General features: G+C 49.0%; 1 protein-coding gene across 5 annotated transcripts in view; it reads right to left on the bottom strand.

Moving 5' to 3' along the window:
• Positions 1-12,752, bottom strand: part of CACNA2D3 (calcium voltage-gated channel auxiliary subunit alpha2delta 3) — an 891,383-nt gene extending 878,631 nt beyond the window's left edge. For all 5 annotated transcript variants that reach the window (XM_035723841.1, XM_027586868.1, XM_027586871.1 and 2 more), the window contains exons 1-2: positions 12,523-12,752; positions 11,769-11,850 (exon numbers count right to left, since the gene is read on the bottom strand). In XM_035723841.1, the coding sequence (XP_035579734.1) occupies positions 11,769-11,850; positions 12,523-12,644 (204 nt within the window). In that variant the 5' untranslated portion in view covers positions 12,645-12,752. The remainder of the gene's footprint in view (positions 1-11,768; positions 11,851-12,522) is intronic.
• Positions 12,753-15,019: the final 2,267 nt, after the last annotated feature.

Here is a 15,019-nt window from a genome sequence, read left to right as displayed (position 1 = left end):
AACCTTGGGCAAAGTTACATTCTCTGTTTTGGTTTCTGTCTGTCTAAAATGGAGGGGATGACAGAACCGACCTCAGGAGTGGTTGTGAGGATTTCCGGAATACAAATAAAACACAGGGCACAACACACAAAGCACATGCATCATTGTTATGATTACTGTCTAAGACACCTTTGTGGAGCTCAGTGGTGGGCAGCTTTTTTTTTTTTTTTTTAAAGATTTTATTTATTTATTTGACAGAGAGAGAATGAGAAATAGAGAGCACAAGAGGGAAGAGGGTCAGAGGGAGAAGCAGACTCCCTGCTGAGCAGGGAGCCCGATGTGGGACTCGATCCCGGGACTCCAGGATCATGACCTGAGCTGAAGGCAGTCGCTTAACCAACTGAGCCACCCAGGCGCCCAGTGGTGGGCAGCTTTAATGGAGGTCTCCAAAGAAGGCCTCCAGGCGGCCTGATGTTATCTCTCCCTGAAGCGGACGAACGGCTCTCTCAAGCAGCCAACATGCCCGGGATGCGGGAGCAGCTCCTGCGGAATGATGACAGAAGCCCACCTTTTCTAAATGCTTCTTATGAACACTTATTGCTAAGCATCCTGTGTCCATATTCTCGTTTGGAGTGCTCAGCTCCACTCTAGAAGTTATTACTGTTATGTCCATTTGGCAGATAGAAACTGTGAGGTTCCATGACTGACTTGTCAGGGTGGCCCTGGATTCTAATCTGGATTAGCCTGACTCAGATCCCGACTTTCACCTACACATTTCTGCCTTCCCAAGACCAACCACCTCCCTTAAAGGTAAATTTTTAAAAATCAATAATCCCCTGATTTCTTTCTAAGTTTATATGTTTTTCCTAACATTCATAGGGCATTTGTTTCATGCAAAAAAAAAAAAAAAAAAAACCACCTGAAAATCTTGCTATTTAAGTAGAAAATCCAGCTGTGGCTCCATAATTCTGAAATTCCTGTTCTGGGAAATGTATATTGTTGGCTTTTTTCAAAAGATTAGTAAGCTGTGAGCCCTTTCCTAAGAGGATTACATCTTCTTTCAGGGTGACCAGATGATCCTGATGCTCTGAAATACTCAAACTTGGCCACAGACCTTGGGATTTTAAAGTAGACCTCAGTTTTTATTTACAAGAGGAAACAGCCCATGTATATTAAAACATACACACACACACTTTTTACTGGTTGTCTGACAGCGATTCCTTTAAACAGGGTTCTCTGTGCTGTGTGCATTCTGACAGGGGCACAGGTCAAAAAAGAAGAAAGAACACTCAAACTTCAGCATTAGCATCCAAGAAGCCAAATGACTGTCAGTGGGGCAAAAACCTGTGCCCATTGAGCTACTGGTACATGACATGATCATGTTGTGTTAATAGAAATTTCACGAATAATGGAAAGTGCTAGGAAGCTAAGTGTAAAGCTGTGTGTTATGACTCGTGGCCAAAGATTACCTACTTCCAATGGATTTGTTGCCTCCCACACCTATTGTTCTTTTTACAATATTTTTCCGCCTCTGCCTCAACAAAGCACAACAGAAAAGGCATTACGGATGGTGCAGGTACAAAGAGCCAAAGCCCTGCCAGGTGTTTCCGACTCTCCCCTTGCTTTGCAAATTACAGTACAATGTTATAGCAAGAACAAACCTGAATTCCCAAACTGCCCACCTTTGCTGCACAAGGGCCCAGATGAGAAGAATTCAGGAAAGAAAGCAAAAGAAATCCACCTCCTTGGGGACGTCATAAATGCTTTTGTTTGCAACCGTGCCTCTGTCACATTAAATGCGTGTGCCATTCATTGTCCTAATTTTATGAACCCATCATGAGGTCCGAGTGACTAAAATTCCAGGATTCTCTTCTGCTCTTCGGGACGCTATAAATGAGAGAGTAGCCAGAGAAGTAAGGCTTCCTGTGTGCCACATATTGTTCTAAACTACTTCATATGGGTTATATCACTTAATCCTCCCCAATGCCCTATAACACAGGTGCTTTTATTAGTACTTCTACTTTGCCAGTGAGCAAACCAAGGCCCAGGGAGGTAAAACTAGTGACTGGCAGAGCAGAATTCAACTCCAAGGCCCATGCGCTTTTTAAAAATCTGTCTTCGGCTGTGCATGCTCACTGTAATAGAAATCTAGATTTTTCTAAAACCAGACACTTCATTCCCTCCTGGGAGCCAAGAGTTAGCAGCTGTCAAGAAGGAAATGCAGGGTCAAGTTTACATCATGGGAAGGTCTAGACTGGGGGGAATTCCACAGGCCAATTACACCTTTCATTCCATTTTAATGTAAAACACCAAAGTCTCAGGAAAAGATGTCAAATCATTAAGTGTATGACACCACATTGCCATATTCAGAGACCTGAGCAAACAGATGAAGAGCAGGTTTGACTTTTCAGGGAAAACACGAAGGGAAATGCTCCCCATTTTTTCCAGAACAGATGAATCCTCTTGTCTTAGCTGAGACAGCATCCTGCTTGGGGATCCCACAAGATTGTTCTCCTCCTTGGCAGCTTCGCCCTCTAGGCTGAGAAGAGGCATTAAGGTGCCCGATACCACCCCCGCTCCCGCTCCCCTGCAAGCCAGGGCCAGACCAGCCAACCCTGCCCACTCTCCCCTAGGAACCGCTTTTTGGCCCCCAGCAGGCACGAGCCCACACTGGAGTCAGAGAGTCCTTCTTAGCCTCGCTGTCCAAAGAGCCCACATCCCCGTACCCCACCTGAGGACACACATCTGGGGGAAAGAAAGTGGCGAGGGCTCTGGCATCCCAACCTACCCAGCCCTTCTCATCCTGCTGTGGTCCTGCAAACCCCACTGAAGCCTATGCTCAGGTGGGATCAACCCACAGGTGGCCTGTGCCATAAAGGAAAATCCCAGGCTTGGGTGGGGGGATGCTCAAAACAAACCAGTGTGAGTCCCAACCCCACTGCATGGCCAGCTACTCCACCTCCCTGAGCTGCAAGACCCACCTGCAAGAGGTAGGTAACAGGGGCCACCTCCAAAGAGAACCAAGGACCACATCAGATGCCTGACATGATAAAGCATGCCTGGCTCATACTAAACACTCAAAAGGAAAAAAAAAAAGTCCATTTCCTTCCTATCCAGCCCCCATCAACCATCTGTTTACCTAAGCTGGTTATGACCTTGGTGGATTTCAAGAAGCTGCCAGTACAGTCAGACTCTGATGTTCTGTAACATTCCTGGGCACAAACAGTTCTTGGGCACTTTTCTGAACTACCTGGCCCAAGGAACTACTACAGATTTGCATGTTTCCTTTCATTCCTGACTTCTTACTGACTTTCAAGGCTGATTATAACGGCTTCATGCATAAACAATGTTCTTAAGTTAGGCAGCTACAATAGCACCCCCAGCATGATTTCAAAGTATTGGTGCCTATGTTTACCACAAACAGGGGTGGCCCGTGTCACTCCTGCAACATCTTCAAGGAGATCAGCAGAGGACTGCAGATGCTCATAAGCCAAACACAACAGAATGTGCCAAGCAAGTTCTGAAGCAGAGGCAGAAGGGCCAGTGGGAAGGACCAAGGGACACAGGATGCCCTTCAGTGCCTCCTGAGACTTGGGGGCAGATGGCAGTCCCCATGCACCACTGCACCTTCCTGTCCCAACTGGAGGAAAGACCCCCCCGCCGCCCAATGAGGTGCCCAGTCTCCTGCTGGTCTCCAGGGCCACCCCGGGAAGTCACTGGGAGAAGTCCAGCAGACGGGATTTTCATGGGAGGAAATGCCTGGAATGCTGTCCAAAAGGGCATCTGGATTAATGAGTGCCCATGGCTGGCTCCTGGACGCACCCCCACAGCAGTGGGATTGCTGGATGCCTGCACTCTCCTATGGCTCCAGCCGCACTCGGAACACTGGGGCACACTCAGCCACTCCTCAGCCTGACCCACCGCCCCACAGCAGGGCAGAGCCAGGGAGAAGGTAACAGGGAGGCCCTGATGCAGTTCTTCAAGCCTCATTCCCCGTGTGAGGGGTTCTCCTCCTGACCCTCAGGGACAAGAGAGCTGACCTCAAGGAGAAGAGTGAATGTCTGGGCAGAGGCCATGTCCACACAGCCTCCTCCCACTTGGGTCCACAAGCTCCCTCCTGTCAGGTGCCTTGTGGGATCACCTGCCAATACGCCGGCACCGGGCACTCACCCGCCCATCCGTGCACTTGCTCATTGGCATGAGCGAACCCAGTTCCCACAGATGCTCAGCAAAGGTTACCTAAAGACCTTCTGGTTTTATCATGCAACCAGTAATGACCTCAGCAACTCCCTGGCAGGAGGCTTCCAGGGGCCAGGCACCATGCTAAGTGCTTTTTGTACTTTATTTCATTTAATCCTCATCACAGCCTATAATGTAGAAGGCGTTGGACTCCTTTCACATGCGAGGGTACAGGTTTAGAAATGTCAAACAACAAGACAACCCAGCTAGGAAATGGCAGATCTGGGACTCCAATCCAAGTCCCTCTGACTCCACACCTGTCTTCTCTGCTGTTAGCCCGGTCTTTCAGCTTCTGAACTAACCTCTCAGCTGCTACCTCATTTAGTCCTCCCAAACACCCATGAGCTAGAGAAACACAGGTATTAACCACATTTTTGTCAGGCAGGAACTGAGGCCAAAAAAGGTCACACAGAGAGGAGGGGACATTGTAGCACAGTGGCCAGGTAAACAGACTCAGTCAACTTGGAAAGGCTGCTTAAATTCTGGGAGCCTCAACTTCCAAATCTGTAAAATGGGGGTGAGTGGTAGTCCCTGACTCATTGGGTTGTTGGGAGAATTTAAGGGGATGGCATCTATAAAATCCTTATCACCGTGCCTGGACTGCAGGAACGCAGAGCGAATGAGTGAAGTCCACCTGTTTTTACTATGAGATTAAGCAATTTGGCCAAATCCACTCAGGAAATGTCTACAGAAAAGATAAAAAGACAGATGTCATGGCTCCTAGGCCAGTGACCTCTCCTTCAACAACACTGCATCTCCAAAGATGCGCAGCTCTGAAAATGCTCCAAGTTCTCCACCTATTACGACAATGAACAAAGACGGGCAAAGGACACCTCCTAGACTGACTGTGGCCTGAACGTTCAATCAGGCTGAGAGGACGAGCCACCGAGCAGAGGAAAGAGAAAGCCTAACTGAGCACAGCCTGTCCCATAGGTGCCTTCGCCGGGGGCGCAACAGGCCCTGTGCTTTAATGCTCTGCTGTCACCATCTTTAAATTCTTCAGAGTTTTTGAACAAAGAGTCCCATATTTTCCTCACTCATTGGGCCCTGCAAATTATGTAGCTGGTCCCGGGCTCAGCAGATCCTCAGCTTCCAGCTACCTACACCATCTCAGGTGCCAGGTGGACTGGTCCTGTCCCCGCAGAACTGGTTGGGCCCCTCAAGCCATGCTCTCTAGAAGCCCAAGAGGACAAGAACAGTCTTCCCCATCAGCCGGCAGCATCTGGCATGTTCTGTGATGAGCAGCATCCATTTTTATGGGCTTACACACACATGCACGAAGTTAATAAGTATAATGGTAATGACATGTGCGAGCCCCAAATATCAACTAGCAGTTGCTTCACCTAAAATGGATAACCAAAGGTCTGCTCTGTGAACCCACAGCCACTTACGGCCCTGCCCAGCTTGCCTGTCCAGATCATTTACATGGATAACAGCTCTTTTAACCTTGGGAGGGTACTGTTTTCCAATATCAGGTGCCAAGATAAACAACTCTGAAGTGCACAAAGTGAAGAAATAGCCATCTATTTCTTGTCAAGAGATAATGCTCTTCTTTCCAATATGGCCTTGAAATGCCCATTAATACTTTGGCTTCTGAGTTATGTTCATAATCTTGATTTGAGGTCACCAGGAACCTATGCAACATACAAATTTAATACACCTTATAAATTTAATGCCTTATTTAAACAGCCTTGGAATGAACACCCAAAGAATGTTGTTCAAAGCAAATGGAAATTGAAATGTTTACCATTTATTGAAAACACACTGGACTCTTTTCAAAGTTGTATCGGTAAAATAACTTTTTTCTGAAAAGCAGACATTCTGGCTATGCACATAGAAATTCCCTAAAAATACATCAGCTATGCAGATGCCTAATCTGTCAAGGGTGAGTTGTGGTCCAGGCAGAGGGCTGCATCACAGAGGGGTCTTTGAGTCTGGCTTGACATTTCAGGAACAACCACCTCAATCTGCTGGTCACTAAATACTCAGGGAAATCAAAGGAAATCAAGCAGTCCTCCTGTTCCTCTATATCATTTCCTTCCCTTGAAGGAGAAGCTAACTTTTGTTTAATGGACCGAAGACGGCTGATAAAGATTCTATCAATGTTTCCAGAAGCCTGACATGAGGAACTTCTTCTGAATGATACACAATAGCACGACTGCAGTCACTTGATATAAAACACAGGCCATTATGTCTCTCGTATAAAGACTGCATTAAAAGGATCTCATATGCTAATTCATAGGCTGGCATTTACAACATCTATTTCATTTTTTCTCAGTCTCAGCCATAGCAAACCGCCCAGTCAGATCACAGTGTCCCAGGGAACACAGAATCTGCTCAAAGTCTCTGTCTAGAAGCTGCTCTGGGTCTCGGTGAAGGAGGAAATTTCAATAAGCACTGTGACTGCAGAAGATGGGGGACCCATGACAGACATGAATGTGGATAAAGAAAAAGCCCATTTGTTGGCATCTGTGATGGTAAATCTGGATGAATGGCAGACCGGACACAAAAGATCCTGGTGAGAATGTACACTTCTTTAGGCAAGCTCAACACACCAAGTCATGTATTGATCTACATAATTGAGAGCACCACCACCAACTGAGGATCCCTCAAAGACTGAAAAGGGGCTCAAATCTCAAACTTGCACTTCCATGAATATGTGCTTCAGGCTGCAGGACAATTAAACACCCGGCAGGACCACAGGTGCTTGGGGTAATGATTCCACATTTCTTTTACTTTTGTTCATCCTCATACACGGCTACGTCTTCATCACAAAATGGAAACATTAATTGTGCTTGCACATGCCCAACAGATTTCATAATTATTAGGTGATTTGGTACTCGTGTGTTTGCCTCAGAGCACACTGGTATTAGAATAAGATAAAATACAAAATGAAATAAAAAGCCAGCATGAGATCCCCATAGTAATTGATCAAAATTATAACTACATTGAAATAAAAATCTGAGTTTGCCTCTGACAAGAAAACAATGTCTATATTTTCATTTCCCTTAATTTTGACTAGCATCTGTAAATCCAGCAACAGACGCTGCAGCAGCTCCCAACGAGAGAAAAAGCAAAGCAGAAATATATCTGGCAGCAAAGAAATTTTGAGAGAGAGAAAAAAAATGAACAAAAGGAGCTCAGACAAAAATTTAGCAAAGCCATACAAAAAGAACTTTATCTGGTCAGCAAGGACCCGGGTGTGAGTTTACAAACGCAGTTAGATACACGTGTGAGTAAGATGCATCACTGAATTCCAACTGGTTCGCCCTGTCCTGCTAATGCGCTGGTGACTGCGATAATGAGACCAATAAACTGTCCTGAAACATTGAAAACGGTCATTTCTGAGATTTCAAGACTTTTTAAAAATAATCCGCCAGAGAAAAGTCCAGTAATTGAAGTGGTGCTATGAATCAGGGCATTGGCCATTGGCAGCGTAGGTTGAATGCATTAATCTTGCAGAATGACAAATAACCGTGTTTACTCAACAAAAATGTTCAGCGAAGGAGCGCCTCCCCTAGAAAAGCAATCTGTAGAGTATCAGGCTTCCTACAGGCAGCACAGCACTACGACCCAATTCCTGATAAGTGAATATTCCTATTTAATTATTTAAGAAGTCCATTGATTGCCACATTGATGAAAAGTCATAATTATCAAAATGGGTTAAAGAACCAACCTTTTACTTTGCTGACTCTGTCTTGTGGAAAGTGACATCACGTTTATGTATGAAAGCCGCCCTCTCAATAAATAGTTGATAACGCAAAAACCTGGTTGTGCATTCCAAGAAGTGCATGTTTGGTAAGTGCTGCATAAGGCATCCAAGGTAAATGTCCATTATTTTCCTCGCATTAATGGCAGAGACACACAGTACCTGTATTTCCACTGTGTATTTATCATCCCGATTCTGGAAAATGTCATTGGAACCCTTCATCCCCATAAACATAGCAATCTCTGAATGCAGTGCTAAATAGAATGAAAAAAGCCCAGCTTCTACCAAATTCTTCCTAAGGAGGATGGAAATGAGAACCACGCCACTTTAATACCTTGTATTGTGAGTGTTCGGGGCACGGAGCCCATGAGTTTAACAGCCTAGGCTACCGGATCTACCAGAATGCCGGGCACTGAATCCCAAAATAGACAGGTAATGAAACTATGCCTCCCCCAAAGAACCCAAACAATGTGCATTCTCTGGGGAAAATGAAGCAAGATAGAGGCAGCTGAATACTGGCATGAATATGTCAAACAGGAAAGTTAATTAAAAGTTGAAGCCAATTGAAACCTCTGCAGTATCTGCCAGCTAAGAAAGGCAGGATACAGACACACAGCGGCTCGCCGGGACTTCCCTTTCGGGGCCACGGTTCTGGCACAACTGTTACAACCTCTCAAGATTAACTCTGAGTCCAACATACAAGTCTCAGGTTCTTCCACACCGTCCCCAAAACACACCCCTTTGCTCAAACACGATGACAGCCTTCTACAAACTCAAAAATATCCTCCTTAAAAGAAACTAATAGGTTGCTATTCCTGTGCTCAGAAAAGACAAACAGGAGAAAAAAAAATAGGGAAAGTCTGGCAGAGAATACCTAACATATTATCATAAGCTAAAGTAGTGAAAGCCATGGTATTAAACATAGAAACAATTGGGGAAATGCTCTCCTTTTTGAAGCCAGGACAATGAGGTATATTGTTAAACACTTGTGTTTATGTTGATGAAGTCAGGGATAATTCTACTAGCTCAAATTATATTATCTAATAAAAAAACCTTACCAAAATGGCAGTTTTCCCAGTCTCCAAACACCTTAAAATAAACGGCCAATTGTTATTTAACTTATACTCACAATAGCTGTTTTGTAAAGTTTTTGCCTTAGTGCAGAAATCACTAAACCCCCATTCTAAAAATGAATATACTACATTAATTCACAACATGAAGTGTCAACTAGAGAAACTACATAGAGTATGTAAAATGATACAGTGGTATGCAGTATGCCTACTTCACTGAAAATCAAATTTACATGTCCGTGCCTTAAAAGTGTAATTACAGTCTGTTATGCAACATGGTATTGTCACCTTTTTGAGTCCCCTTAATACAGTGTTAACTTCGTTTTACAGCCAAGTTTTTTTTTTTTTAACTCATGTTCAGAGTATCCAAATTGTTAAGGATGCAGTGATGTGATGGAAGGATGCACAGAGTTTTGACTTAGAGGAGTATTTCTTCAGGCAAATGGCCAGAAACGTGAAAATAAGCAAGAGAAAGGCAACTGTCTCCTTGCTTTTCCAAATGATGTTATGCCTCCCACACTCTGAGCACCTTAGATCTCTTCTTAAAGTTTCTTACATTCTGAACTGTCTAAATCAATGTTATTTGCTAATTTAAAAAATTCCGTCATATTTGGAGGCAGTGGACCAAGATGGCCAAAAGGTACCTGCAAAAGGGCTCCCCAAGTTACCTGACGTGCCCTGCCCATCATTCATGGAAGTCCTTGCCTATCAAGCCAAAGCCATAGGTACCTCAGGACTCCATGGCACATGACTGCCTTTGAAATGCAAGTAGAGCAGGTATCCACCACGGAACCTAATGCCAAGCAACACCCCACCTTCCCCTTGCATCAGATTACAAAATGCCAGGCAACAGCAAGGAATGACAACAAAGCCATAAACAGCTGGAAATAATTACACAATTGTCAAGCTGCAAACATGACAAAAGCAAAGCTAGGCTTGTGAATTCAGTATCAGAAAGGATGCTGATGAGAAGGTAAGAGAAGCATTTTAGCTGCTTCCAATTGGCTATTATAGAGTAGCCAGTAATATAGCTGATGGGGTTTTTTGTGCAGTGTGTGTGCATGTGTGTGCGAGCGTAGCTGATGGGGCTTTTGTGCAGTGTGTGTGCAAGTGTGTGCGAGTGTGTGTGCTAACTTCAGAGAGAAGGAAAAAGCCTATTTCCTGTGCTCCTACAAAATGTGAGATAAAAGATAGGTAAGCACAATCAAAAAACCATTCACAGGCTCTGAAGGGATACTTTCAGAGTTGCTACAACTAAACTACAACAGGCAGATGAAAAATATTCCTTTAAAGTTATACAAAAATGTTCTCTTCTTTCAAAGCATAAGGAAAATACACAAGCAATGCAAAACAGGCAGCAGCAACAGTCCAAAACTCTTCACATAAAACACCTGACATGCAGGCAAAATGGCAAAGCCGGATACAGACTGGTCCAGATTCAAATACCAGCAGAAGAAGCAATTCCTATAAACTGACGGGTGGGTCGCAAGTATGTAAATTATCATTTTTCCATAAAGGCACATCACAGCCTCAAGTTTTTATCAATTGCCCATAATTCAGTGAACTCCTTCCCCAAATAACGGAGTTGAGCAGTCTTCCCACAGTTTCAAAGAATATGGCTATTGGCAATTTTTAAGAATAACTTCCTGCTTTCCATTGTGGGCTGATGCCTTATTACGATATTTGGATTTCGTGTGACAAACTGCTTCATATAATGTCCCCAAAAACGCTACTCTCTGAAGCAGAATGCCATAAATAAAATACGTACTTGGTTACCAGGCAGCATGCATAACACATATGCTACATTGGCCCAAAAAGCACATTTAAAAATGCTGAAAAGTTAACTTGACAATTTAATCTGTTTGTACCCATTTTCAGAGACTTATCCCCTAAAGGCCAATTTTATTTTCTATCTTTGAGAGAATACTTGGATTGATCCTGTTGATTTGTTAACTTGAAATTCTTTGAACCCTTGCAATTTCTCCTCCCAGCCTATTTTTTTCTTCTTTTTTTCTTGGAGGGGAGGGCAAAGGACCATACATCTCACAAGGTAATTTTAAGCATAATGCTGCCTGTTTGAATTAAAATTGATGCAGCTTCTGATAAAAGCCTAATAATCAATTCTCCATTCTCATTACTCTCCAGAATTATATGGACGCAGACCAATTTCTTAAGTTTGTGGACTACTCTCATAGGTTATTACCCAGCAGTGCAGCTGAGTGGAAAGATAACCACATTCATTCTCCTTATCTGTAATGATGTAATGCATCCCAGCCCTGGGTCTAGATGATTGGGGAATAATGGGATTGTACAACCGCAGGGATGACAAACAATAGTGCAGTGTCTTTCTCAGATATACTGAACCCCAGTCTCCAAAGCAGGCAAGGTGAAGGACATCATAAAACAGGCACTGAGGCTGCCCCTTGGATGAAGTTAGCATTTTTTTGGCCAGAAAAGCATCTGCTCTCACACAGTAACAGCAATACCGACACTGGAAGGAGAGCCAGGCAAACACACTCAGTTTCCGAGCCCCAGCCAGGACAGTGCCAGTGAGGATCCTGCTTTTCTTTGTGTTTAGAACCAAGTGTCATCTAAAAATAACCAGTTGGTAGGGAGGAATCATTGCACAGTCCACTGACAAGACACGAGGGGACCAGAGACACCGCTGATAACTGACGCTGCTCCGGGTTCACGTTTGTTTGGAAAACTAAATCTGCCTCCATTTTCTGTGCTGGAAAAATCATCGCTTCCTGCCACTACAGAAACCTTACCTTTTGCAGAAGCTGGGAGCCGGAGTACTTAGCAGCAATGGATTTTATCTCCCCACCAAAAGCGGAGGCCCAGAGCTTCACCCTACAGGGAGAAAGGGCAGGAACAAATATAACACCCGTGTCACAGTCAACACGCACGCACACACGGGGCTGTGGCTGAAGGAGCCAGGCGACAGAACATTGGAGGAAAAAAAAAAAAAGAAAAGAAAAGAAAAAGCGCCTGGGTAGAAACTGCCAGCACCAAACTGCAGAGCGCAACGCGGGAGGGGGCCTGAGGGGGGTCATATAGTTCAAAATGCGCAAAGTCTCCCAAGCTCTCTAAAAAGATCACCGAGTTTTATGTGAATCATTGTCTGAGAACTTGACCACCCAACTGGGCATCACCTGGCAAATACTAGTCGGAAGAAACCCACCCATTTCCCCCCCTTCCCCAAAAAGAAGTGAGATGGCAAGACAGCAAAGAGGGAATAAATAAACGGCCCGTGGAAGTTGGATTCGGTAAACAGGCTTCAAAGTTGGAGCTGTCACTTGAGGTGAACCTCTCCAGGTCTCCCTCGCCGACCCGAGCAAGGGGGCAAGAGCATCCCACCCCAGCCTCGCCGCCCCACGCCCGTCCTGGAAGGCAGGTGCGAGAGGCGAGGCCGACGCCCGCGGCAGGTCCTGCCGGGCCGCACCTGCAGGCGCCCAAACTTGGGCACCGCGGGTCGCGGGCGGCCGGGTCCCCTCCCCGGGCGGCGCAGGAGCCGGCACTTACACGGAGAGCGGGATCTGCTGCTCCGAGCGCACCACGGCCCCCAGCGCTGCGTAGAGAAGCGCGGCGGCGAGGAGCGCCGAGGCCCCCCGGGACGCGCGCCGCTGCGAGCCCGGCCCGGCCATGCTCGGCTCCCTCCGACGCGCCGGCGGCGGCGACAGGAGCGGCCGCGCGGAGCTGCGCCGAGCGGGCGGTGGGCGAGCGCGCTGGGCTGACTGCTCCGCGCCGCCCCGCCTGCCTCTCGCGCGCCGGGCTCACTTGGGGAGCAGAAAAAGGAGCGGGGGGTGGGGGAGGGCGGGGAGGAGGAGGGAGGGAAGGGAGGGGACAGGGAGGCAGGCGGGGGAAGAGGGAGGGAGCCGCGCCTCTCGCACGGCGGCCGCCCGGCCCCGCCTCGGCGGCCCCGGGGAGTCCGGCGGGCCCCGGCGGGAGGGCGGGAGGCGCCGCGCGGGCGGGGACTCGCAAACTCCTGTGTCCTTGGCGGCGGCGGAGCGCGCCCTGCCCCGCCCGGCCACTGCGGCCGCCGAGTTCTTTACAACTCCGCAGTCCGCGGCCGCGGGCGCGACTCTCAGGCTGGCCCCGGGCCGTCCCCCGACCCCAGGGGCCGGGGCTGCTGTGGGGGGGGGGGGGCCGCACGCGGACGACCGGGTCTGGGGTGGCGGGGTGGGGCGCTGCCGAGCCTTAGAGGATTCTCCGGAGGGAAGGGGCAGGCGGAGAGGCAAAAGTCTGAGGAAGGAGCCGGGGCTTGCGGCGGCGGCCGGGGTCGCCAGCGGCGGAGTGGGGTGGGGACGGGACTGGGGGCTCCGCGGGTCCCGGCTAGGGCACTGGCGCGTGGCCGCCCGCGGCTGCTGCTCCGGCCCCGGCGCCTGACAGAGGAGGGCGCGAAGGGCGGCGCTGGCGCGCGAGCGGGGGGCTCAGGCTCCGGCCGCAGCGGGTCCGCCCCTGAAGCGCCCGGAGCCCGGCCCGGGCTTCCGAGCTGCTGGCGCTCGAGCGCGCTGCAGTCCGGTGTCCGCGCGACTGCGGCTGCGGCCGGGCTGTCAGGGCCGGGAAGGGAAGCCACTGCGGCGCCCGGTCCCTCCGGATCGGCGGACCCCCTAGATTTCGGGAAGGCGAGATTCCTTTGAGGCCCGGAGGCCACCCGCTCCCCCACGCTGACCCCCACCCCCTGGGCCGGCGGCGCTTTCTGGCCGCGCGCTGAAGAACGGGCTGGACGAAAGGAAGTCGGGGAAGCCCTGGGAAGCCAGAGAGGACCCGCCTTGCCACCCCCCGCCCCCGGCCTCTCTGGCCGCCCCCACCGGGACCTGGCTGTAGGAGCCCCCGGCCCGCGCGCGACGTCTGGGGTGTGACTGGGAACTTTGTGGGGCCCTCGTGCGGACCCGCAGTGAAGACCGACCCGAGGGAGGCTGAGTCATTCTCGACCCGCCGAGCGCACCTCGAGTGGCCCCGGGCGAGCCGCGCGCTCCCGACGCCGCGGGGTCTCTGGTGCATCCACCGCCCGGACCCGCCTGGTTTGCGTGCCTCCGCAACCCGGACGTGCGCTCCTGCGCGCCGGCCGCCTCCAGCCTCGGCGACCTCGGGCGGCGGGGGAGCAAGTGAGGGTGGGCTGCCGCTGCCGCTCGGGAGTGCCGGGCGAGGACCCAGGCTGGCCCTCCTGCTCAGTGGCCCCTGGAAAGATTTAGGCCAGCAGATGCTGGGCTTGATCTGATTTGGCTGTGCGGGGAGGGGAGACCCCGGGCTCCCGTGCGCCTGTCGCGCTCGCACCCGGGGCTCGGCGCCCGAAACAGGCCCCACCGGGGAAACGCCAGGTGCGTCCCGCCCACGGGCAGCGTCTACAATCTCCACGGATGACTAACCGGTTATAATGAATTCTCCGCTTCTGTGCACACCTCCCGTCATTGGAAGCGTGCTAACAGTTCCAAACAGAGCCAAGCGTGGCCTGACCCCGGGGCAAGTGGTCCGGATGGCTTGGCTGCTCAAATTGGGGGCTGGGAGAAAATTTTTTCTCCTGTCAGACCCCAGGAGCCTTCTTTCTAAATGAACGAATGAGTGAGGGAAGGAGGGAAGCATACTAGCCCTCATCAGTAAAGCACCAGTCCCTCACCTATATGGTATCTATATGATAATAGCCCTTCACGAATTCACTTACTCATCCAGTGAATTGTCAAGCATCTGTGTGATGGGATATATGCTAGAGACCCGGTAGCCAACAAATGACACCTGCCTCATAGAGAGGGTACCTACCGAGGGACACAGGCCTCACTCAAAAAGCCATAAATGGTAAATGCATAATGATAAACTTTGACAAGAGATCAACTACAGTGCATATGAAAAAAAAGTACCTGTAGCATCCATAGTATTGTTTTCCCCATTAACCGATGGGGAAATTGAGGCACAGCGAAACTGCACAGCTTAGTCATATATGAGCAACCCGTGGAGGTCTGGACTATAATGAGGGCCACTTGAACACCAAGGTCATGACGACATTTTATAAAGTCATTATGCT

The sequence above is a fragment of the Zalophus californianus genome, chromosome 1 (assembly GCF_009762305.2).
Source record: "Zalophus californianus isolate mZalCal1 chromosome 1, mZalCal1.pri.v2, whole genome shotgun sequence".
NCBI classification, from domain to species: domain Eukaryota; kingdom Metazoa; phylum Chordata; class Mammalia; order Carnivora; family Otariidae; genus Zalophus; species Zalophus californianus.
Note: the sequence above shows the minus strand (reverse complement) of the source record. Positions and strands in the feature narration are given on the sequence as shown.